A 27,445-nucleotide genomic window follows, 5' to 3' on the forward strand; every position below is an offset into this window, starting at 1 on the left:
CGTTTCATATTTTAAAACCTCAATATATCAATCTGATTCAAGCACTTACGTACTTTGCAGCTGCCATTGATAGCTTAATTCTAAAAAAAAAGTTCAGGTAAATGAAAATAATCTGGAGGCATATCACATAACTACAATTTCTTGCTGATCTACCCTAGGAAATGAATTAATTTTAATTTCAGTTATTAAATTGAAAAACAGATCGAAACAACCGAATAGATATGTGTATGTCTCTAAAATAGATTTTTTAATATTTTTCTTTCTTTTTTATTCAATTATTATTATCATCGCTTTCCATAATTATTCTCAAAGAAAATTTCCATTTTTATTCATGGATTTGCCTCTCGATAATAGACTCAAGTGTTCGTAATATCGCATTACTTTACTTAATATAATAATTAATCATATTATAATTATCAATTAATAAAACTTGTTTCTGCTTGTTCTATATCTCGTTCTCTCTCGTTCATTCACTTTCTCGCGATCTCACTTTCTCTCTCTTTCTCACTTTTGCTCTCTCGCTTAAATTCTTAATCGATAATATTCACCGAAAAGCACAAGTTGCTGTTTTGTTTTTTATATATAGTATCAGTGCCAGAAGAAAAACAAATACTTCGGCACAAAAGTTCTCTATGTATTCTCGAAAATTTTAGAGATTAATCTGGCTTTCGGTCAATATTCTTTTCATGAAAAATAAAGATAACAAGGTCGAACTCCATGGATAATAGTTGATGAAAAGCGTACGTGGAATTGCAGCGAGTTGGCGGTCATATTTTTCCTGAGTGCAGCGTGACTGCTGTTAATCCTCGGGGCAAATGCTTGGCTGCTATTATAATTCCTATAGCCTATCAGCCAATAAATGTTCCGTATACTAACAGCGTTCATGCTGCAAGCGGATAAAATTATAACGTCTCCTTGCTGCAATTTCACGGACATTTTGGGATCCTGGTGCATGGCATCCTTATCTCTATTCTTCACGGTTCTGCTATTCCGTAACCCTACAGTTAATCAACTTAACTTGCTATAGCTACGATTTTATGCACTTTACATATGTGAAAAACTAGAATGATCTAATATTTTCGAGAATTGTCTCACAATCTTCTAATTGACGTGAGTAAACAAAAAAATTTCGTACAGGCTTTCACGTTTCATTCAATTACAAATTTTGTTCTTCAGGTAAAAAATAAACTGTATTTATAGTTTTGTAACCATTTTTTCGCCCCAATAAGATATTTCTATCATTTGCAGTGCAGTCCCCAATCAACTGTAACGACTTTAAGTAAATAGTCGGTACATAAAATTTTCGAAGTAAACATAATATGCCTGATCGAAATACAGAAACTGCATATCCACACTACTGTAAAAATTAGTATAGGTCATAGTATTAGCATCATTTTTTTCATGTGACAGCATCTTTTTGTTTACACAGGCTAAAATTTGAGAAAACGAAACGTTACAAAATATAATTACGGACCATGCATTCCTTAGATTTTTCATACAATTCAACTTCTTAGTTGAAAAAAATTTCTATTAACGCAACAATTGTATTCAAATTAATTTTCCTCTTAATTTTATACAGGATGTGCCACAAGTAAATAAATTTGGTAGACATTGGAATCAGTGCTGTGCAACATCTGAAATACCAGCGCAGTAACGATAGTGACTTGTAAATGTTTGACGAGAACTTTTAGGCCATTTACAAAATACATACCAAGCTTAGTAACCACTTGAAAATAGCACAAACATGTAAGCCGAAAATCTTTAAAATGGTACATTTTTTATATAGAAAAATACGTGATGCTCCTGTCAGTTGCCAAAAGTACAATGGTTACTGATACACGTCAGTGGATTTTGATTGTATGCTAAAACATATCCCAATACATAACAAATTGGTAGATGATAATGCATTCTCGCAAACACGATATCATCGGACGCAAGCTTGATGTATGTCAATCAGTCACCCATCCTCGTTCAATGTGCTACTATCGATTTGAATTTCCATTAAAACAGCTACACTTGTTGCAATTGTCATGTATCGATCCATATAACGTTCTGATTGGTTAGGAGAGTTGTTGTAAGTTTTAACGCGCAATTAAAAATCAAAAAATCCACAAATGTAAACAGCAACTACAAAGAGATGCTATTATAATAACGTAGTTTGAGTAATTTTTTTCTCATTTTCTGTTTTTGTTGACGAAAAATTTTTCAAAAATAATGGAAAGAATGGGGTTGCCTTGCATAGAACCCTTTTTTTTTTTTGTTGCTTATTTTTTTTTTTTTCTTTTTCTTTTTCTTTTATCTTTCATGTTACGATTTCCACGTTTTTTTTTTTGTTGTTTTTGTTGTTTGTTTGTTTTTTTGTTGTTTTTTTTTGTCAAGGTCAGGGGCAATGTGAATTGGTTGGGGAAATGTGATGGGATGGGAAAAGGTTAGAGCAAAGTGGAGTGTGAGGATTCCAAAGATCAGGGGTTCAAGGTCAACGTGGGCTAGGAGCAGAGGGACTGGGTCGGGGGTCAGGATCGCTTACTATGCTGTGGGGTAGAACGGGCAACCCACCGGCTGAAGGCGCGGAAGCTGGACCTCCTGCACCTCCGCCACCGACTGAGGGGCCAGTTGGTCCCGTGGGTCCACCTCCACCGCCACCCCCTGCGGAAGAATTAGGCCCACCGCCTCCTCCACCCCCTCCGACAACTGAGTGACCACTGGGAGGCGGCGGGGCCGAGTCATGAGGGGTCGTCGAATGCGCTTGCTGTACAGGCAGAGTTCCTGCGTAGTAACCACCGTTAATCCCTTCTGGATAACTACTGAAAAAAAGCAAACGAAAAAATTTTTTGTATCACGCGTATTTCACAGGGCTAAATAAATAGAGAAAGGTGGGACGTACAATTTCTGAATATAGGTACGTTTACTATTAAACAGGGGTTTGCGACAATCGTTTTTGATATAACAAAATTTTTCTGAACTAAATTCAGCGAGAATTCGAATTTTTTTTTAATATTTAACATCGTATTTTTTTCCTTGTATGTTTTTATTCCGTTATCAAATGCAAAGAATGCTGTTTTTTTTTTTGTTTTTTTTTTTTTATTGAAAAATTCGTATTCTCTGCAAATTATACAATAATATTTTCGCAGTATTTGTTCTCAATCAAATATGCCTGAAAATGTAACTTTCAATATATTTCTGAGGTTTTCATTTTTCTTGTTATATTCATTTATTTTTCTTATTTGCTTTGTTTTTGTTTTTGTTTTTAATTTGAAGGCTATAGCCTTACCTATTTTATTTGGGCAAAATTCTCAACCCCTTTGGAATTAATCAAGGGATCTATATATGACATCTTTTGACCTGTAGAATTGAAAAATGACAATTAAATTGACGAAATTCAAATAACAAATAATGCAGAGCTGATTTCATACAATCTGACTTAAAAAGAATATATATATATATATATATATATAGTACAGCTTTGATATAATGAATGATATCGATTAAAACCAGTTAGTAGTACATTCAGCTTGCAAAAAAATACGTCAGACATAGTCTGAAACAAAAATGATTTTCAATAATAAATTAATTTTCACATTTGTATACCTATTTAGACATTTGATTACTTGTGAGATATTTTTTTTGAAGCCCAGATTGAATATATTCCCGCATGCTGAACTCCATACTAATTAAATATAAACGTAGTTAAACCAGAAAACGGCACAAGACAAATTTCTATTCAATTATTTCTGTTATTCATCAGGATCTAAAAGTATCATCATGATCTAAAAAAACTCTTTCAGGTAGAATTGGCAAAAGATGTATCATTATTATCAAATTCTGTAGACAATAATGCATTTCATAAAATCTTGGAGAACATGGGTCACCTCGAGTCAGCTGAGATTAGGAAACCAGAAAGAATAAAAGCAAGGCCATATGTACACCCAAGTAAAGTCGATTCTGACCACCCCCTTAGTTGCAGGTTAGAACGAGATTGGCTCCGGCAGCCCGCAACCAATTGCATTGGTACGTTGAGCAGATATGGCGTATAATATTCTAAAATTAAAGGAGCTGTACGATAGCTGTACCGGCTGTATGAAAGACGTCATGGACTGCTGTGAAGCAGTCGGATGCTGAATATTTCATAGATTTTCAAGCCAACAGTTAATCGGTGATCGTTAAATTTTGGGCAAGCAATAATTATATTTTTATGTAAACTAGAATAATTTAAAAAATTAATACAGCACAAAAATTAGTTCCGTTATCCCGTTATTATTCGTGTGTGATACACTTCACGTGTGATAAAATTTTGTTTTTATTAAATTTCATTAAATCCCAGAATAGATACTGTTCTTTTGTTTGTAAATGCAAAATTTTCAATCAGAAATTCTTTCTTCTGGGCCACAAGTGATCATGAGTGAAAGAAGGAGGTGGTGACCCATGTCTATCTGAGAAAATCATGTCATTCATCATTAACATTGTTCTTGCCCATGCATTGGCTCCATTACAACCCTATGAAAGTATTTATCAAACATTACCATATTGTAATTGCAACGCTGATCTAACAAATTGTATGAAATTTAAAAGAAACAGTTGGACGTTACAAGAACATTATAAAAATCATGCAAACAATACAGAGTTTGAATTTGACGCAAATGGCGTGAAAATATTATTAAGACTTCAAATTCGGGTATGGTTCGGACTCCGGAGTGACGAATAAAATATAAGAGATGTTACAGTATTGCAATCCACTCTGAATAATCAGTATCCATATTAAATAAACTTCGTATAAAGTTGTCTGAATTCAGTCATGCTATTGTTTTGACAATTTCCTCAATTTCCCTGAATCGACACAACTCGACTGCAAACCGTTCAAAATCCTAAAAAGTGCAATGTGCATCAAAATATTCATGTTGCCATCAAACCAGTAAGCATAATAATACAAGCAAGCCCGGTCCTGTGAAATTTCTCATTGATTGGAAAAAAACAGAACATTTTCTTTTATAAATAGTGATTTATAAAAAATGAACATACGCAACAATGTGATCTTCTTTCAATTGCAGTTGACGATTTTTATCACTAATAAGTTACTTTGTAAGTTGTTAGCATTGAAACTTAAGAATAACTGTACCTCAGCCACGAATTACTTCACAGTGATGTGTCAACGCAATTAGCACTCAGTACAATGATTTAATAATTGACAAGTTGCAGCAGGTGAATCATTATACAAGTTGATAGATCAGAGTATCATTTGTTCCAATTATAATCTTTAACCTACTTGATTTCGATCAGTATTCTGATTGTATATGAGTTAAAAAAAAAAAAAAAACAACTTGGTCAACACCGGACAGGTGAAAGATCATTGAAAAAAGTTCGTGCTCAAGTCTCGAATGAATCATACATATTCTTTGAAGAATATCAATGTTCTAACTGCACACGATACTAGTTGTCAAATTTGAAATACAAAACTTGAAAACAATTGGATAATTTTTATAGTAATTATTCAAATTAAAATACATTTTGACCACATATCATTTTCATTGCAAGATATTTAATGATACGTAAAATAAGCGAAAGCACAAGATAGAAGGTTGAAAACACCGCTGTTCGAGATTTGTTAATTTGAAGTTGACGAATCCTCAGAATTTCAAAACTTCATAGTAGTTAAAAAAAAAAAAGTTGTCAATATTACAAAATATTAGGTAAGATTAATTGATGAAATGAATTCAGAATTAAAAATAAAAATTATATAGAAATAGAAGAATATGCATTATTTCAGAAATTCTGTTCAGTTCATAAATTCCAAATTTTAGACAAAGACAGTCAAGGTTTTAGTATTCAAAATTCAAAGCAAGTACTCGCACACCCCTAGTATTAATAGTGAATGTGACAAGATTGTGAAAATAGTTAGAATGAATATTCAGCGGTATAAAAGAAAAAAAAAAAGTTAACGAGACGATGACATTTTTTACCCAATAATAATAGAATACAATTACTGGGTTATGTTTAAAAAGTGAAAAAGTGAAAAAGTATCTAAATTGCGCTATTGGTTCAAAATGATAAAATATATAAGATATACTAAAATTATTCTTTATAAGGTGTACTTATGTTCAATAGTTAGTACTTAAAACTCTATCCCTACGGAAAGCACATGTAAAACTATTATTAGTTAACATTTGAATTGTAATTTTGGACAAAACTTTCCACTATACATCAGCGTGTTATGTTATTGCCAATTGTGGCGTCTCATTCACTTTTTGTAATTATTATCATTGTTGTTAAGATTAAACCATTATTTAAACACACCCACATACTTTTTGAGCAACCGCCACAAGCTGTTAGCTGGAATTACTTTTCCATATCGTGACTAGAACACCCTTCTCTACACACTATGCTGACCGTAAGTAAATAACTTACCCAGTAGATGAGAGGAAGTACTCCTTATTCACACAGTTGCGTAGACAATCAGGAATGCGACCGACAATAGCACGTCGTATTTCACTGGCAGCCATTTCACGAAGTTCTGTGCAGCTTGCGTCACTATAGAACGCAGCGTGCGGTGTGCACAACAGATTTGGTGCATCCTTCAACGGACCTAAACATCAAATTACCACTTTTCCATCAAATTCCCTAAAGCTTCGATGACGCACAGTGATGCAATTTCAATGACTATTCTATATCCAGATATTTTTCCGACACTATGGATACAACTTCCATTTAACTTAGGAAATGTCGTTATAATTGTGCATGGATTTTCAAAATTGACTATTGCATGAAGTCGACCATACTTGGAAAATATGTATAAGATAAAAAATAAAAAATTGAAATTATTATTATTCCAAGAAGAAGAAAAAAAATTAACACAAGCCTGCGTGGTGAATATGCAAGAATAAAAAGGTGAGAAACACAAAATGAATTACAAACGTACGTAGAACAATGGATCTAAAAACTTTCTGCGAATATTATTCAAGCGATTTCAAGGAATTGCTTAGTATGATTGATGAAACAAATGCTTAGAATACTTCGGCAAATTGTTTAAATCGAATATGTTACGTGACATACTTGTCTACACCAAGAATCAAATGACCTTTTCTTTGATGGAAACCAAGATTAGATAGAAATTTGCGATTTTATCTACACTTTGAACAACCTAGTCGTTCGATTTATTGCACGACTGTGCAACAGATCGAAATCGCTTCATTGTACAGACGGTTTGAAATTTTTAGTGATTCTATGTTTTGACTTGCTATATTCTTAGTTATTTCGTCGCTTCTAAATTTTGGCGTTCTGCACTTTGATCTTTCTTAATTAGCACTAATCTATATTCCGAGTATCTATACATTCTGAAATTCTTGTGGAATAGATTATTGCGTAGAGAAATTCGATATTGTAACCATTCGATTTGATGATCTAGTTGACTATACCGTAGAAAATTTTTTTTTTAAACTTTGATTCTCTATTTTGCCACAGTGCCTCAGATCCTGCGCCGACTGCTCATAAAACTTTGAACGCATTTTTCTCCAAACTATTTTCTTCAAATTGGGAGGACAGATTAATTGAACACCGATGCATGGATCGATTTGAAATTTTAACAGTAGCTTCACAATTACATTCTTCATGAAAGTACGTAGCTAATTTTTTTTATTTTAATGTAAACTTTTTTCATATAAGCAATTTACTGCTTATTTTTTGGCCAAAAATCAGTTCGTTTCTTCAAAAGTGCACCATCTCTACGAAATTTGTTGAAGAAAAAAAAAAACAACTCACATACTTTTCCAGGCAATAGTATATAGATTATAAACATTTTTAGCTTTTTGTTCCAGGTCTTACACTTCACGAGAAATGAGAAATCCGTGCTCACAGAGTTGAACAAAAAGACGATTTCAAAGATCGGCTCCGTCACTCGCATTTTGCAACAAAATGATAATAAAAATTTGCATACATCAATATGTATCAAATAAACCCTCTGAAAAAAAAAATCTTTTTTTCCATACTCGGCCGCCAAAGCGGTGTTGCCCCTTAAAAATATGAAACTTCAGTCTTATTTATCGGACTCTCTAATTATTATTCCTAGTTTCACAAGTAAGATTTTCCCATTCTTCATGGCAAGCATTCATGGCTTCTAACAATGACTCAGTTTGATTTGTAGAATATTTAGATAGAGAAGAGATATTGGACCAGAATGACATATATAAAGAAAAAATTCAAAGAATCATTCAACATCTATTTCAATTGTTAATTATACGTACACAAAAATCGCTGTATATTGAAGTAGAATATAAAAATTTGAGAATCATTCGTTCCTACTATTCACCAATTATTATATCTTGAATAAGAATTATCAATTTATGTCAAGTATCAATGGCCGCCAGATGGTTTCGAGAAGTCGCGAACTACTGAAAAAACTTGCGTCGTATTATCAGATACTTTATGTCCTTTCCAAATTTCATTTGAGTTAAACAAGCTGTTTTCTTCGTGATTCAGGATCTAAATAACAAAAAGTTTCGTGGCTCATCTCTAGCAAATAACTAATATAGCAGTAACATTTCAGGGGAATCAGTTCAGCTATTTTTTTAGAGGTCAGAATACACAATATAACTATTCGAAGGTGAATAAAAATTGCCATTTTCTAACCGGAAGTGTTGGAAGCTTGAATAATTTCATGCATCATTGCTATCCATATTTCATCCAAATTTGACAAGCAGTTCACCTATAATTCAGGATTCACGAAGCAACATTTTTTGCAATTACATATTTAATGGGCTCTCCGCTGTGCGATCGTGCCCAACAAATAAGCCAAGTTCATGCATCGACTTTAAAATCATTAATCTTGATTAATTAATCCAGTTACGATTCCTGAATTTTATATTGAAAACATTTGATGCTACGTACAAGCACATCGAAGAATACACTGAAGATGGAATACTATAAAATTATTGACATTGCAGACTTTTTAACGGAACTATTTCAGATTTTATAGAAAGAGGGTATTAAGAGAGTTTCAGAAGTTTTAAACGATGCATAATGAAATTCAGACGAGGCTGAAACTATCAGCCAGAATGAGCCAAACGTTCTAATATTCATAATGAAGTTAAAAAATCAAAATTTTGTGAAATACCTTCAATGCTCAATACTTTTATACAATTATAAGGATAAAATTACAGCACATTTTTCTATTTCAAAAAAGTTTAACACGTTTGGCTGTTAATTCTGGCTTCCAGCTTTAGCTTCATGAAATTTCAGTACTTTAATTCAAACTCAGAAAGAAGACTCCAGATAAACGTATAATTCTGAATCGACAGTATTTGATTGGTGTTAACATAAAAGCAATTTTGATATAGTTGATCACTGATTTGATATGGAGTAGGTGATTTCGTTACTTCAAGTACTGAACCTCAATTTACATTTGAAAATGTATCACAATAAGCTGTTAATGAAAAATGACAATTAGTAATCAATTAAAATGGAAATCATTTTGATTAATAGGGTTTTGGCAAGATGAGAGTATAATTCACTAAAAATATAAAGATTCTCAGATTTCAGCAGACATGTACAAACAGTAAACAATATTTTAGAATGGCATTAAATCACTCCACAGTTAAAAATTTCTAATTTGCCGCAATCCCTTCAAATCAAAACAGAACAGATTTCATGCATGATATTGTTAAATGCACATACATACAAGCAATGGGAAAAAAAAAAATGTTTAATTGGCAGGATTTAAGAACAAGGGATCAACGACATCTACGCAAAAATAGTGAACTCATACACATAAGCAGCTAATTACCAAGCATGTGATCAACAATAAAGTTATCAACAATAATTATACCCATTCCATTTATAAATAAATTGGACCACAGATATCAACTAAAACGTAACTTGGCAAAGCAAAAGAATACGTAAAGTGGTTCAAACTATTTCGATCTCTACGTCTATTAAAAACTTTAGCATCGCAAAATATGTAAGTCAACATTTGAAAATGGGCATTAATGCATTGGTAATAATTAGCTATTACGTGCAATAAATATGAAAATAATTGTTTGATGCATATGAGTAGACTGATATTGGATAGTAGATATTATTTGGATAAGGTTTCGTTAGGCCAAATAGGACTCACATTGGGCGGACTGACCCTGAAAGACATTGTAGGGTTCGTTCTCATGGACATCTAACGCTGCAGCACGAATACGCTCTTGCTTAAGTGCTGCCGCGAGCGCATCGTCGTCGACTAAGCCACCTCGCGCTGTGTTGACCAAAAACGCACCTGGTCTCATCTGAAATAAAATAAACATTAATATTATGCATATTGTATTGGACTATATATTTTGCAACATCAATTGAAAAAATTTAAACATCACACTTATTCTCAATTATGGGAAAAAAATAATTACATAATATAAGGATCGCAACAGTTTTCACTGAACAATGTTCATTATTTTCAGTAATATCAATTGAAATGAATAAAAAATGTGCAAAAATCTATGAAGTTTCTATCTATAAAATCTAAGAAGATCATCTCTTAACTCTTCAACGTTCGTCTAACATTAGTAAGTTAATAAAGTTAAAATCCAACTTCATCTAATTTATTCATTTAAAATATTTAATTACCTGTTTGATCGTAAATTCGTTGATTAGGTGATGATTGTGCTCATTCAAGGTACAGTGTAGAGATACACAGTCTGATTGAAACAGGAGGTCCTAAGTACAAAAAGAAGATATATTTAGACATGGATATCGGCAATTCGCAGCGATAAAAAAGTATCGGATATCATGACATTCGATGTTCTAACAATCTGGTAGAAACAAGATGATAAATCAAACAAGCTGCTGGCTAAATGCCTTGTTGTGAAAATTTAATTACAATGATTATACATGAGTAAATAAATTTACCTGTAATGTATAAACCCTGGTAAGACCCAGAGATTTTTCAATACCATCAGGAAGGTATGGGTCATAGAAAATGACATTGAAACCAAAGGCTTTGGCACGTAGAGCAACTGCTGAACCAATCCTACCAAGCCCCACGATACCGAGTGTATCGCCACGTATCCTTGCGCATCCTTGCGCTGCCTCTCTCACCTAAATTATTACCAGTCACAAACATTTGTTACTTAAGTTTTTGGTACTAAACAATGCATTTTTGCGTGTCACACAAGGGATTTAATTCGAATGGTAGAGAAAAAAAACCTTGTAGTTGGAACCTATTCTCCAAATAAAGTTTATTTATAAACATTCAAATTAAGTCCCAATTGTGTACTAATGGTAAAAAAAAATGTGAACAGTTTTCAAAAACGTAAAGTTTATATTAATAATCTAATTCATCATCAATATCAATCGATTTTGGCATCTGAAGGCATATAAGCTGTGATTGATGAAAATGAAGTACCATAAAAAGGGTTCCTGCATATTGATGTTGCAAATGTAGATTTAGTATTTTGAAATTTATTTGTATTCTTAACCATGGTTTAATTAAGTTTTAAAGTGTGTAAAACATGACTTCTTGTATTTAGATTCACCCAATGTATCAGGAGTTATCAATAGATACAGGTAGCAAAAAGGAAAACATTTCAACAAACTTTTGTGATACTAATCTATCGTTTATATTCACCTGTTCAGGCCCTGTGAATTTCTTGCCCTCACGAACCATGTTTGCAAGCCAGTAGGTACGTCGGTAAAGATTTAAAATCAGACATAAAGTTGTATCTGCAACCTCTTCAACCCCATAGCCAGGTACATTGCAGACAGCAATTCCAAGTTCGCCAGCTGCTTTAACGTCGATATTGTCCACTCCAGACCCAATCCTCACGATGATACGCAGTGTTTTAAATTTTTCAAGGTCCTCCTTCGTCAGTATAATAGTGTGCCACATCAGCGCACCCACCGCTTCGTTTAATACCTATAAACAAAAAGTTAACGCAATGTTAGTACAATATCGGTAGCTGTAAATCACAGGTAAAGAAAAATTAATTTTTTCTTTGGTTTCGTAAACAATTAGTTTACTTAAGAGGCACTAGAAGATTTTTAATGCCAATATATATAGTAATATATACATGAGATGTTTGAACACAGTGTCTAGCAACTACGTAATATACCGCTCCTTGCGAATTCAGAGTTTTCTATAGTCTAATTGAGTTCTGTTTTTTTTACGAGTAAAAACATTTCTTTTACTAATCGAATCAATTATTTCTCTAGCATAGTTCAGGCAACCAGGTTTGCACCAATATATTTATTATTCTGCGACGCAAGTGATTCAGAGGAGCAGAGCGTCCGCAGACAGTAGTAGGTAGAAAAAAACCGCTGAATGAAACATTTTTATTATGATGAGACTGGAAAATAAATTGAGAAACTCCTGAAACTAAACGAAGGTCCGTGACAATATTCTCACTTTTCCAGTAAACGCAAATTTCTCGTTATTAGATTTTTCCGAAGCAATAGAGGCTATCTCTAATTACATAAAAAAAAAAAAAAAAAAAATATGTTATAACAAATTAGTCACCACCTCAATTTGAAAACACCTAACAAAAAAAAAATCAAATTCAAATCTATCTTCACTAGTCTTGCAATAACATTCCATAATATTTTATGAAACTTTTATACCTCACCAAGTAAATTCACTCGAATTCAATTTTACAACTTACTTGTCATATCAACTATCTCATAATAATAATGACTACCAATCGCATCATACCCTTTCGGGTATGTCCTCATAAGCCAATAGCTCATGCAGGATGAGGGAAGGATATGACTAGTAACCATCATTATGCGTCTGCAGTCATCCTAAGATGTTTAATAAAAACACGCACTTTTGCACAAACAACAAGGAAATTTGTAGAAAACCTTTCCAGGTTGTAGCCGGTCCAAATTCAAACCTCAGAGCTTGCCGATTTGGCACCTGAACGATGTGACGTTTCCTATGATTTTTGCGAGTTGCCTTATCAAGTACTCCCGTTCCGTAGTCTCGCCCGCTATGCGCAATGCTACTACGGTCGATTGACAACAAGTATATAAGAATTATACAAATACTTTAGAATTCAAGAGTTAATTAGGCGGATAACAATTTTTAAAGTACAATATCCTAACAACCTGACATAAAATTTGTACAAACTTTCATTTTCAAAATTTAGTAACGTTTTCAAGTTTTTCAGACCAGTAACCAACTTTTTCTATTGCATTAATATACATTACGCGTTTGTTTCTGCTAAGTAAAACTAAATTTGATATAAAAAATTTTGTCTCCTCTGATATTATTATCTTTATACAAATCTGTGAAATGATAACCAACTTAATTTTAACTTTGAAAAAATATATTAAGCGTAATGTTTAGCTAAATAAATGTAACTTCGACATCGTCACACAGCTCAGGATTACTCCGACTTACCTTTTCGTGAATCTCTGAAGTGGATTGAGCGTCGCAGAAGGCCACTGTTGCAACATCTTTGAGTATAGGCATTTCAATGGAACAGTCTCGCCCATCAAGAAGGGCTACAAGCGGTCGTGTCTGAATGGGTCCATTAGCAATCGGACCCCTCAGGTTCTCCATACGAGGGCGTTTGGGCATCATCTTCCGTTTGTCCATCGGTCAAACAGCCCCCCCTATTTTTATTTATTTATTTTCAATTTCTCTTTCTTTAGGTTTGCCAAACTCCTGTCGCCAGGAGTTTCAGGATAACTGCAGTTTTTCTTCAATTTAAATTGTGGTTTAATATTAAATTTTTTAATTATTATTGTTAAATTTTTTTTTTTTTTTTTTTTTTAACAAAAGTCTGTAACGATAGTCTCTCTCGTTTTGTTTTTGAACCTTTGCAATCGTTTTTGTCACACAAACTGTTTTTGCAAAGCTGACTTCCGGTCGGTTTTTGGACAGGGACCGCCGAACCTCCAACGCATCACGATTTTTTGCAGAACTACACCTGAAAAAAAAAATAGATAAAAAAAAAAGAAGAAAAAGAAAATATTTTATTAGTGCATATTCTCAGACTGGATATGGCAGGATGAACCAAACATTGGTTAATTCAATATTCTATCATAAACAAATTGTAAAATTGACAAATGCAACCTAAAAATCGGTTGAACATTTTGAAGATAATTTATACGTAAATTTAGCGATTAATATACAATATAGTGGATTGCTTAGATTTTGTTTAAAAATAACGAAACATTAAAGGCTGGAAAACTTTGGAATGCCAATTTGAAAGTTGGCACAGTACTCAGCAGCAAGACGAGGCGTAAGATTTCCGTACAAATATCGCATATTTAACTTGTTTAATAATCTAGTCTGTAGCGAAACGATGAATTCACACGATAAAGTATGTCCGAATGATACCTCAATAATGATATTTAACCAACTAAAATATAACCGACTGAATTTTTTTTTACATACTTATCCCGATCACTGCTTTTACCTTTTAGGTTACCTCGGCGCGCGCCGGGTTCCCACTAGCTGAATACACAAAACTATTGTCTTTCAAATGATCACGATATAATCACGAGGTTATTAAATAATTAATATTAACGCATGCAAGTCGAGCGCAAATGAAAAACTTGGTAAAAGTATCGGAATTAGCGATGAAAGACACCGAACGCGACGAGAGTCAATGGCTGGGGCTGATGTATTATGAAAGGTTAGTACGATGGCGTTGGTCAGTGGGTGAACGTTTTCTTCCTCTACATACCTTCGTGGCATGGCCCGAAACATACTCGCTGCGCTCTATACTACCTACCTCGATGAAAATCTAGTTGAATTTAAGAAATAAGGAAATAAAAAGAAAGAAAAGAAAAAAAACCTAGAAACAGAAGTACCTCCGACTGAAAGAAAAAAATCTACAAACGATCTACGTACTTTCAATAATTCAAAAGCTTACCATCAATAGTCTCGATTTAATACACAGTGAATATTTTTACTTTTAGATATACATACATCAAAATGACGAGTTTTCGAGTTATTGCTAACGTGGTATAGACTACTGGTGCGTTTATACGGTAGAGCGGGAAAACGGTGCACTAAGCATGTCCTAAAGAAAAACCACAAACTGTGACTGGTGGCGCCCCTCAAATGATCCCTGGCATCCGTGTTCGCTGTGTGCGTGTGCGATACGCTTCTACATTCGTACGTACGAACCTCATAGTACTATAGTATTCTCTTTCATTCCCCCAACCGACAGAGACGTAATTCTTGAACTTGTCCGAATGGCATGAGACACACGAGCTCTTTTGCTTTCATTGTTCCCGATTCAAGAGTGCTTTCGGGTGGGGGGGGGGGGGGGGGGGGGGGGGGGATATATATATATAAATGTGTCAAACTGACATGACACATAATTGTCCGCATGATAACAAAGTGAAAGAGAAAAAAAAATAAATAAATAAATTTGACCCAAAGAAATTGTAAAAATAAAATTAGACTTGATTTAGAGGAATAAAACGATATGCCCGGCGCGGGCTATAAAACGGGATCAAGTGCTCGGCTCAGCAAAAACGTGGACGCGATAGCAGTGTTACTAACACGAGAGAATGCAACCCCAGCACTTGGGCACATGTTGTGCCAACTCAGCGAAAATATAAAGCTCATATCATCTCAATGAAACGGAGGCGTAGAACAACGATTAAGGTCTTTTTGGATAGTGCCAAGTGCGGAAGGTTTGGAGGACGTGAAAAATGCTAAGCGATCATAAAGCCGTCCTTCCTTCTTTCTTTTCCTCCTTTCTTTCGTCCGTCCGTTCGTTCGTCTGACCATCGCGCTAACAAGGCGCACGTTGGGATGAAACCGACTGACTGATTCTCCACGTTTCTACCTTATTGAAGTTGTATCGTTACGATTCATGCTGCGGAATAATCGTTACATTTCGCGATTTTTGAATTGTCTGAAATTCAGTAAACCGTAATAAAACTAAACACACTCATATTTCAACAACTTAGTTCATTAAAAATCATTGTAAAATTAAGAAAATAGTGATTTTTTCCCCAATCTTTCGATACGATAACGTTACCAGCTTTAACCTCACTTTAACGTTTCTTCGATACATGCGTCGTTACCGTATCAGCAAAATTAACATCATCGTTTATGAAAATGAAATTCACTCGTAACAGTAGGCAAATGAAAGATTATAAATTAAACGGACGTGCCGAAGCAAACCGAGCACTCCGTAATATACGGTATATATATAATATATACATAATACACACGCATACATATATGGCATTCCGCGTCAAATCGTCCAGTCTATAACCTTGACCATTTTGTATTCATATATACAAATTATTTATTTCATTCCATTAAATATTTTCCAAACATTCTTTATCTTTTTTGAAAAATAACTGACCTATTCTGTCCAAGAAACATAATGATTAAATTCTATAAAAAGTTAAACGAATCATTGTTGTTTTTGAAATAACAATAACATGTATCCGTTCAAAAAAAAAAGTTCCAAAAATGGCGAACGTTACGGACTGGATGATTCGGGCCATTTCGTCCCCTACTCGCATCACATAAATAAAAAGAATATTTTAAAGTATACGACACGATATGTATATACAAGTTTGTTTTTTTTTTTTTGTTTTCTTTTTTTTTCATCAAGTACCTTATATGCACGTAATATTGTTTAAACAGCGCTCACGCATATTCAAATTTATTATCGTACCGAAGCCTTACATTTAAACTCTATGTGCAACAGAGTTTTTATACTTGGGGGACGACGAAGCGGAGAAAGTGGCGGCAAGCAGTTGGAGAGGCGAGCGGACGGTGGCGTCGTTGGCAGCTGGGGGCGGGGGGGGGGGGGGGGGGGGGGGGCAGCCGAAGTTATCCAATTATTGTCTAACCTGGGAGCAACTTCACTCGGCAAGCCCGAAGAGCGACGCGGCAGGGCGCGGTGTAAACCGTAGGGTAAGCTCACCCCACAATCGAGCCATGATAAAGTAAAGTTTGTTTCAAAACTCGACGCAGGGGTGCCCTTCTTCCCCGACGACTGCTATTGGCAAAACGTGGGATTTAAATTATTGTCTAAATCTGTTAAATATGACGTATGCTGGAGGGTTTACTTAAAATATATATGTAATGTGAACGCTGGTCTCGTTTGACAATAGAAACGATTCGATTGGACTTTCCTATATGCTAATCGTAAGCGTGACGTGGCATGTACTACGTACGGTACCTACGTATGCATGCATGCATGCATGTATGTATGTTTTACGTGTACATATGTACGAACAATTATATTCTCGGGGCATATGTATATATATATATACTATATATATATATATATATATATATATATATATATATATATATATATATATATATATATATATATATATATACTATATAATGTAAATATGAAGTACGCGGTGTTAACATAATTCTGACACGGGGAGCTTGGCGTTTAAATAACTGGAGTAGATGGGTGTACGTGTCACTTTTACAAGACAAATCTCGTGCCACATTTATATATATATATATATATATGCATTAATACATGACTATACAAACCGCAGTGTTTGTGCTTTAGCTTCCAAACATTTTTCATTGTACGTAGACGAGTATGGCTTGTGTGGTTTAAAAACAAACTTGGTTACCAATGCGAAATGGTACAAGTTACAAACGAGTATATCGTTATAAATATAACATAGAAAATAAACGTTACATGTTCGAATTACAGATTTGTTTTCTTTTTTTTTTCTCAATATCGTTCTACGCTGAACAGGCGATTCAACTTGTCACACATTGATTGTATTACTTCAACTTTTAATGTCAGATTTTTTTTTTCATTCTGAGAACGAGACTGTTTTATAATTCATTGACATTTTTCGAGTCATCAGAAAACTCTCTACTAATAGATAAGTACAAAATCTTCCCAGTTGAACTGTTCAACGAATCAAAATTCCAGCAACTTGGCATAACTCGAAATGATGCAATGGTTTCCGTTCCTCGCCAAATGTCAAAGATGACCATAATTTTTAATCAGAATTTTTTTGTTTTTCGTCATTACATTTTTATTGTACAATTTCGGTTAGTGAAAAAAATCTATGCGAAAATTATGAATAAAAAAAAAAAAATCATCTACGGACGACTTCCACGTAAAATGTTGGAATCATTCTACAAAAAAATTCTACCCGTTTAACCCCCCCCCCCTCCCCCCCGCTCCCTATTTCAAACGCAATTTTTACGATGCAGTTATTTTTCTACGTTCTACAACGATAATGTAAATAAAGACGCAGGTGATCGTTGCAGAGGGAGAAACCGTTGTGGGTATACGGTCCACAGAGTAATTAGAAACAAATAAAAAAAAATATGTCGACAGTTTAAATTCAACGGAAATAATTCAAAAGAATATTATAGTAATACAAATACATGAAGTTCGTTTGCCAAATATGTAGTTCAGTGATAAACAAGAAATTGTACATAATATATACAAACGCGTTACGCGTTGTTTATACTACGCATTTGATAAGTTCAAGCTTCTCTCCGTCTTCTGGCTTAAGTATCAGACGCAGTAGCGTAAAAGTTACGCGCGAGTATGCGAGTATGTGTGCTTGTCGGTAAGCATCACTTGAAAAGTTAGTTTTATACTAGCGAAGAATCTACGAAGTTGAGAACCACCATATCGCGGGAAATAGTTCGAGTCGGGGCAAGAAGTTCACTGCAGGAATTCCGACTCAAAGTTCACTTTTTAAAAATATAGAGCGAATTTTTTGACGCCAGTACGACGACCGATCGCCCCTTCGGCATTTTACATTTCCTGCCTTTTTCGGTTTTCGTTATTCTCTTATCACTCTCTTTAGCTAATCAACAGTAAGATCGAAAGAGAAGTTCAAATTTGTCGAAGGAAAGTATTCAAAATTTAAATCTATGATAGTACTTGATAAATCGTAACGTCACGATGATTTGTTATACATCCGTAAAAAAAACTTTGAGCACTTCGTTTAAACAAATTTCATGAAAAAAATACATAATTGGGACTACACTGCATTATATTTATACTTCGTTTATAAAACTTATGGGTGCATTGACACCGTACTGCAACTACGATCTTGTAAATTTTTTAACAACATTGAATCAATATCGACGGTAAAGGTTAAGTTCGTAATAACTTTCGCTATCGGTAAAACATGCAATGGTTTCCGAGAAAAGATTGGATATCGGTGACTTGGAGTAACAGGCTTCAACGTATTAAACCAGAATTAAGATTTATAGTTGTACGTAAAAATATCAAGATTAAAGACAAGTAGTTGATATTACATGATAACCTGACTTACATATATCAAGCCACAAAGTATTTAAACGAAAAACGGGAATTGCGTAGAGCATATCTCTAAATTTCTACGTTAACAAATATCTATAAGTGTGTATTCAAAGTTAGTCGAATCGTGTAAACTATTCACTATACATACATAAAGTTTTAATAGTAATAAGTATGAAAAGTATTTCGGACAAAAATTCACAAATGATATATGTTAATATTAACTTTATACTAAAGACAACCATTTTACAGGCAAACTAAATCTTGAATCACATTTTATGAAAAACTGCATTTGGTCAGACGATTCCATACGAAATAAATATTTGAATCATTTTACCTATACTGTAAATTTCAAATTTCTATCGTCCTACAATAATCTTCTTTTATTTACATGAGTCATATTGTGCGTGAGACATCACACTCGAGAATAATCATCAATATGTAACAATCGCTTGCGAAAACGAAAAAGTTGATCAACACTGAACGTATAGCATTGAAAAGTTGATGAAATAACTCAAGAGGTAGTTTGCTGGCGTGACTCAAACACTCAGTCGGGCAGGTAGGTATAGATAGGTAGGTATAACCGTCGAACATTAAACGAAAAGAGAAAGAAGAAAATATTTTTCCTCTCCGTTTGGTTGTGGCGTATGTCATTCTTGCTCTTTCCAACGTAGTACATACATACAACAGACCCCCACGGAGAGAAGAAGACTACTTAAAGTTGGCCGAAAGTTTTGGCTCGGCAGCAAAGTTAACTCAGTTAAGTTCTACGCTCCTGAAGAGAAACTTGGTCCGAACTCCCTCCCCCCTCCAGCTTCATGTGAACGAACCTCAGCCGAGCGTTTCTCCCTACCTTTGGCACTGCCTCGCCATAGTATACATATATATGTATATATACAACACACCATACATGTATTAATACATACATAAGGGCAGAGACCTTCTTTGAAGTTCTGCCCCGCATTGGATGAGTTGTGTGTTTTTGGATTACCACATTTAACTCATATAATACATCCATTTGCAGGATATACGCGTGCTTAAACTGAAATGACATTGCGTTTGTTATAAACAGTCGAGTACATGAAACCTGTTGGTGTTTTTCGTTTTATTTTCCTCATTCACCTTATGCCATCACTATATTGTTATAGAAAGAGACAACACCCGCTGCTCTCGTAAGATTACATGGGGGTCCATTCTCGAGTCTCGTTTCTCTGCATTAACAATGAACATTTGGTGACAGAGTGGAACATCGAGGGGAACACGATGTGGGTCTCGATGCGTACATTACTGCAAGCGAGCAGTCCGGTCCCGTTTCTCAAACCTAGACATTATATATCCATGTGTAACATGAAATTGTGCGGGCTGTAAAAGAAGCATTATAAAAGAAGGGTCATTACTTTACCGGCATCCGGCCGGCATCAACCCCATTTCCTCTTCTTGTTAACCACCGATTAACTATTGACTATACCGTACACGCACACATGCTACCGTATATAAATGTACGTACGTACGTACGTACGTACAATAATCATACATCTAAACGTTCATTATACCGAGTCAAGTCCCGATCCCGTCGGTGTCCACTCACGGTCTGCCAACAGCCAGAGCAGAGCTCCGTAGAGAAGCGGAGATGTATATGGCATAGCTATACTAAAACTATACACATATACTAGGAAGGAATGCTCGCCCGATTACTCGGCCTTGAGAGAAACGCCGAAGAGACTCGCGCAACTCGCCGATGCGCACACGCGTGTCGATACCTAGTCAGTCGGTAGCGCATTCGTCCGTTCTTCTTCTATCCATTCTCGTCCATTCGCGCAATCGGCCCGTCCGCATGGATAGACGGACGAATGGATAGATGGACAGACAGACAGACAGACAGACAGACGGTCGTTCGGTGGCAGCCCGGCATTGCGTGTAAAGACAACTTGTGCCTGCGTTGGTTATGGTATACATACAGTGCGAGAAACCGGAGTGATGTCGAGCCGAGTTAAACTCGTAGTCAATTGTCGGGACGGTGTCTGTAAGCGATTGAGTGTACCTACGGAGTTATGGTAGATACTTAATGGGGGAAACTCCTAAAATGTACATTTCTTCAATTTTTTTTTTTTTTCTTTTTTTTCTTTACTTTACAAAGAAATGGAATAGTTTATCGAATTATGTCAAAATATACGATTTAAGGTATATTGACAATTTTTTTTTATTAATAAAATATTTCAAAATGACAGCGTTACAGTTAAATCGATAAACTATTCAATTTCTTTGTAGAAAAGAAAAATCTTGAAGAAATATACGTTTACAGGAGTTTTTCCCTTTAAGGATTACTCCGATCTAGAGTTCAGGACCCGACGCCAACGTGATAAGATTAAAAATTTGATAATATTGGAATATTTTCCCCTTGATTCGATGTATTTTTCTACGATCTTACAGGGTTACTGTAGGAAAGTTTCTGGTTTTCCTCTATCTGTATCCTCTTTTTAGAATATATTTCAATGAGGTCATGCCGATCGGAGCTTTCTTGGCCGACGTTCTCACGGAATAATGCACAGTTTGTGAGAAATGCTTCGAATCGTGTTTTCTCTAAGTTGAAAGGACTAATAGTAAGTTAACCGGAAATGATAAGTGCCACTTTGAAAATTTCAAGCGATATTAAATTGCCTTCCCGGCAAACTCAGAATACAGACGTAATTATCTGGCCACTTTTAATTATCACTTAAAGATGAATGGGGAGGAAAACACTAACGAGAATTTAAGAGAAAAGGAAAAATTTCTGTCTAACTTCAGAAGCACATAAAATGTTGTTTTTTTTCCAAGAGTGAAAGTATGAAAATCGAATAATATGACATAAAATAGTTTTCCAACCATTATTATTAGTTTTTTAATATACATTTCAAATCTAGTGTGCTGATTTATAATGAAATGATATGTTTAATATATCCATCATCCACGGACACAATATCAAGTGTTAAACTATTTAGACATACATAATATTACGTATGTGTCAGAGATGGGAGTGAAAGAACGCTAATAATACTCTATTCTCTGTCTCTTTCTCCTCATTTCACCACATTCAATTCTCTTTGTTGTAAAGCTTATCTTCGTGGTTTCCTACTCATAACTGTCCAGAAACACACTTGGGATTACAAACAAGATCAATCGTATTTCCGACATGCGTACATTTAAATTTAACGACGTATCGAAGATCCGCGAATTCCGAGATGCATTCGAAGTTGACACAAAGGAGAAACTCCAGTACAATGGAACGAATTCAAAACCGTCATATATACGTCAGTTTTATCGTCTTCTGTGGAGAATTATAGGTTACACACTTATTACGTATATGTATAATACGCATGTCTATAAAGGTGGGCACAGACATAAATTAACAAATGCGTGAAAGTCGTGTCATCGTCGCGCGATGGTCGATGGCGGAGTAGTGACAGTACGAATGAAGTAAGTCATGGTCGTAGGGGGGAACGCCTTCCGCGAGCATACTGCATATATATTATTATTATATATATAGGTATATATGACACTCGCCGATGCCACATCAGAGCATTTTCCGTGTCTCGAACAATCCACTGCATCTCTTGCACGCGCCGCGGCGAAAATGTACAATTCCACATTGAATGTCCATAAACTTTGTGCGCACATTGTACATGGATACATAATATGTGTGTAGTTTTTTCTTGCGTCTTTTCCGTACACAGAATAACAGTTTTGATAACGATAGAGCGAGTTTACGAATGCGCATGCGCGGGGTGGAAAAAGCGGTCTTTTCTGTACCACGCGCATGCGCTGTCCCAAGCAAATCTGACATTACGCGACCCTAACCTCAATTTCATGCTTCGCGCAAGACCGCGCGTAACATACTCTTGTGTTATGTAAAGAATCGCGTGCAACAAGGAGGCAACGACCTTTTCACCTCGCGTATTTGCAATATTCGTTTTCGGCTCACCTACGACTCATATTGCAAACATACGATCGACCCGAAAAGATCGAGTTTACCTCTTTGTTACACAATACATATATACTAATACCCCGATACGACGTAGTGATCAATACAATCTACGTCTCTCCATATATTGTAATAAACAACCAATTCCAACAAAAAGTACTAATATTTGTGTTTCCATATAATTACGTAACAGCAATCAACTTACGACAAACACTCTTAAGCTGGTAATGCTGCAGATATACCTACGGATTTAGATTCTGACAGATTCAAAACGACCCGTGTGGTCCGTTATGTAGGTTGGATACATGGCCTTGAATCGATCAGACTTCATCTTGTTAGGTGCAAACCTTTGATTAGATTCGATCATGGTTAGGTATCGCTTTGTATCATATACTGTAACGAGTCGCAGAGCTGATGGCAGTCGTTAGGGGCAGAAAAAGTGACAAAAGTGATAATCTACTGACAAAAAAGAGATTAAAACGTCACGAAATTAGAAAAATTTAAAGATGTAGTTTTGAAGTACATTATACTGCATGCTTGTTCAGTAGAGTTGATCGAAAATACAACATATTCGGAAATCGTTATAGCCGGGTGTGGAAAAGTTGTATGTACAGGGGTACACGGGTATGCGTGTAAGTACAGGAAATTACAAAAGTTGAGACCTTTAGCTCCGGAGGATGCTTTGAAGATTTGTTTTTATCGATCAACCAAAATTGCATACTTTTTCCGTACGTATACATGTATACAAGATAATTATGTTCACTTCTTTTGCATCAAATTCGGATATTCATTAGTGCTTAGAAATGACATAATTGTTTCATTCCTTTTTTTTTTTTTTTTTTTTCAACTTTTACTGCACGTTTTTCTAATTGTAAGTGAGAAAAATCACCCACTACGAGCTCTGGCTCGAGCTCTGGAGTCTTATTTTTTTCTGTATTTTGGTTTAATCGAGAGGTACCGAATGTCGTTGCCGATTGTAAATGAAGAAAAAATTCATTCCGATTTATCTAAAACCGCATGTCAAAATACTAAGAATAAACTTCTGTAAATCCTTTATCATAAAAATAGCTCAAGAATAATAACTCAAATTTTTCGAAACAATACGTATAATTTTGATTTTGCAAAAAGTTTCTTAGTTTAATATTGCATCAGGCACGGCGTAAAGTCTCGTATATTTAGGGATACACCTTTGCATTATTTTAAGAAATGTGTTTATTAGGACATTCAAAAACAGTATACTTCGTATGTTGCTGCAGACTGGTGCACTTTATAAATCATTTAAATTAAAAGAAATTCGTACGTAATCCAAAATCTCGCATTACGATATTCATTGTTAGCCACTTGAATTTGAGTATGCAGCCGCCCCCCCCCCCCCCCTTCCCTCCCTCCAAAGCGTAGCTTTACCCGAATAAACACATTCACTACAATCTAAAGTTGCCTCGTCACAAGAGCAGACAGATAGTCAAGTCAAGTCAAGCCAGGCCAGGCCAGGCCAGGCAGTCAGAAAATCATTGGCATTCCAGAAGGGAGTACAAACTGACGAATACCGACCAAAAAGCAGTCACCTCCTTAAAAAGCGTATAAATTTTCTCCAGCTCTCTAAATGGAAAGTCAACCTATCGAAGTATATATATTTTTTCGAAAACTTCCCACATTTTTAAAACATGTGAGATTATATAACATCGAAAAATCTATAGATTCAGCATTAAAAGTTACATTATCTTTTATCCTACGTTTATAAAACTTTGTAAGATCTCCGATGCATCAGCTCATTCCCATCCGCATCACTTTAGCAAGTAAGCCAGCCAAGCCAAGCCAAGCCAAGCCAAGCCAAGCCAACCAGCCAGGTAGCTCCTGCGGAGAATCGGTGGAAGAACCGAGCGAAGCAACAGCGATGTAGTTAGTTTCGCAGAGAGTTTAGTTCCACCGGTCCACTCGGGATGACTGGGAGAAAGCGAGGGAAGAGGAAGGAGGGCGGGGGTGGGGGGGCGTGGAGGGTGGCATCTTGACTCCTAGTGGAGTGTGGCAAGCAATGGCCGGTCCGATCGATGTCTCGCCAACTTCCCCACACCCTCCCTGCGGCACCGTGGCAAGGGACAGAGACACAGCCGCAGGGGCGGGGGGGGGGGGGGGGGGGGGGGGGGGGGGCACGGCCCAGGCAACGACGGCTCAACCTTCGGTGGCTTATGAAGGCCGAAACACATGAAAAGCCGTGTGCCGTTTGCAGGAGCACCTACAGGTCATACATAGATTTACTACAGGCGCGTCAATTGCTCGAGGCTTGGTGTGAGTGAACGTTACTGCCTGTGGGTGATCCGACAAACGGAACACCGATTTGCGTGTGTTTCGGCTTTAAGAAGACGCTACAGTTCGTCTTTACCGACCGCGTTGAATGTCTGTTATTTTTACTATTATCATGATCTACGCATTGGTCGTTTGAAAATACAGCAATCAGCGTGATTCTATATGCAATGCCGAATAGAAATTTAAGAAAAAAAGTTTTGTTTTATATAACGATATTGGCACGAAGTATATGGATATAGTTGAATTATCACTTATTGCAGGAATAAATTTTCTCACGTTATTATCGCATGATATCGGAAAAATTTTTAAGAACGTTTTTCGGATTTAATAATAGCCGAAATATGTGAAATTTACTCGGTCGGTAAAGACAGATTATAGCGTCATCCTTAACCTAAAAGTATACATGTATTAACATTGCAAAATTAGTATTTGTTGCTTGACGGTGTAATAAAACCCGTTCATCCAACTCTAACCTAACCTTGTTTGAAATTCAGTAGCCATGGGTTACATGGTAGTATTTATATGCTGGTGAATGGCGGGAAAGGAAGGCCCACCCTTATGGTTCCTAACCTAACCTATTATCCTTACAGAGGTTCAAGTGTGAGGGAGGACATAGTTAAGACGTACCTGCCTATCTAAGGATATCAAAAACATTAATTATACGGAGGGGCGCCGATATATTAATGGCGATTGATCTGTCTTGTGATAAATGTATAGTATTTATTTATTGATGTACAATTTTATACCAATATAAATCTGTATCTAAACATCTAACCAAACTGATGTGTAAAGGAACTAAAATAGAAATAAAAACGACGAGAAACCGACGCACATGACACTCTCATCTTATAACTTGATCGAGTTAAAATTCTTGAGGGAAAGTAAAAATTTGAAGTGTAATTTATATACTTCATATTATAAAAATATTTAACATTCAACTTTATTTTCGATTGATTATTATTTCAGTAATCAGAATTCGGTAATTAGGATTTTTGCAAAAAATTTTATTAGATCAAACTTAGGTTGAATTCATGCAATGGACCTGTATGCAATATGTTTTATATATATGGGGCATTCCGCGTCAATTCGACTAGGGTCTGATCCTCACCCTCGTGGATTTGGTCCACGATATTTAATACTGTTATTCCGGCTCTAAAAATCGATTCAATTTTTCTTTTCAAATTTTTCCTCCTTAAATGATGATATTTTGACAGGAATTGTGACACATTAAAAAATTATGTAAAAAACTGCATAAAAATGCTATAACCAAAACCAAAAATATTTCCACAAAAATTCAAGTGGGCAAGCAAAACAGTAAACTGTTCTTAATTTTTAAGCAATGTATAAATTTCTTTTGTTATTTGGATTTTTCGAAATTTCGTTATTGAATTATAAAAAATCAAACTAACTAAAAAAAGACAGATTTTTAATTTTGATTTTTTTTCTCAATTTTGACTGAAATTTATTATATAGTATTAGGGAAGATATATATATGGGACTCTGATAATTCAAGTAAAAAATCAAAATGCTTAAAATAAAACGTTTAATCAGTTAAAAAATTTCCTTTTTCACTACCTACTTCAATTATGGTTGTATAATTTTTGGTTTTGGGAAGAGAATTTACATAATTTTCAAAAACATCACAATGACTGTTAAAATATCATTTTTTAAGGAACTTTGGGGGGGAGGGGGGGCTGAAAAATTTAGAATGATTTTTACAGTTGGGATAGCAATATAAAAAAGACCAAGGACTTATGGAGAGAGTACAAAGCATGAGTTAGGGGGGCGACAGTATGAATCTTGAGGGGAGAACGTGAGGCAACACTTCGTCCATATTGACGAGCAATGATGGCTGGCGGTTGATCCACCTTCCATCTTCGGCTTCACCCTTACATGGGATGTTCCCGTCCATAATTCCGTGGTACAGTCTATGTGGTTAAATACCGTAACAACACGGTATAAATTTTATTGT

The 27,445-nt window shown here is 35.3% G+C and overlaps 1 protein-coding gene across 9 annotated transcripts in view; it reads right to left on the bottom strand.

Moving 5' to 3' along the window:
* Positions 1 to 1,238: 1,238 nt before the first annotated feature.
* LOC124412136 (C-terminal-binding protein) overlaps positions 1,239 to 27,445 on the bottom strand; it is a 37,246-nt gene continuing 11,039 nt past the window's right edge. The window contains exons 1-8 of one of the 9 annotated variants that reach the window (XM_046892152.1): positions 14,844 to 14,864; positions 13,361 to 13,892; positions 11,591 to 11,878; positions 10,873 to 11,061; positions 10,591 to 10,680; positions 10,100 to 10,256; positions 6,400 to 6,577; positions 1,239 to 2,804 (exon numbers count right to left, since the gene is read on the bottom strand). In XM_046892152.1, coding sequence (XP_046748108.1) covers positions 2,477 to 2,804; positions 6,400 to 6,577; positions 10,100 to 10,256; positions 10,591 to 10,680; positions 10,873 to 11,061; positions 11,591 to 11,878; positions 13,361 to 13,558 — 1,428 coding nt within the window. In that variant the 5' untranslated portion in view covers positions 13,559 to 13,892; positions 14,844 to 14,864 and the 3' untranslated portion in view covers positions 1,239 to 2,476. Of the gene's footprint in view, positions 2,805 to 3,271; positions 3,343 to 6,399; positions 6,578 to 10,099; positions 10,257 to 10,590; positions 10,681 to 10,872; positions 11,062 to 11,590; positions 11,879 to 13,360; positions 13,893 to 14,362; positions 14,620 to 14,654; positions 14,731 to 14,843; positions 14,865 to 27,445 lie in introns of those variants that run through there. The other 8 variants (XM_046892068.1, XM_046891900.1, XM_046891986.1 and 5 more) reach the window with 8 other exon arrangements.

Source organism: Diprion similis, chromosome 1 (genome assembly GCF_021155765.1).
Source record: "Diprion similis isolate iyDipSimi1 chromosome 1, iyDipSimi1.1, whole genome shotgun sequence".
Classification (NCBI taxonomy): Eukaryota; Metazoa; Arthropoda; class Insecta; order Hymenoptera; family Diprionidae; genus Diprion; species Diprion similis.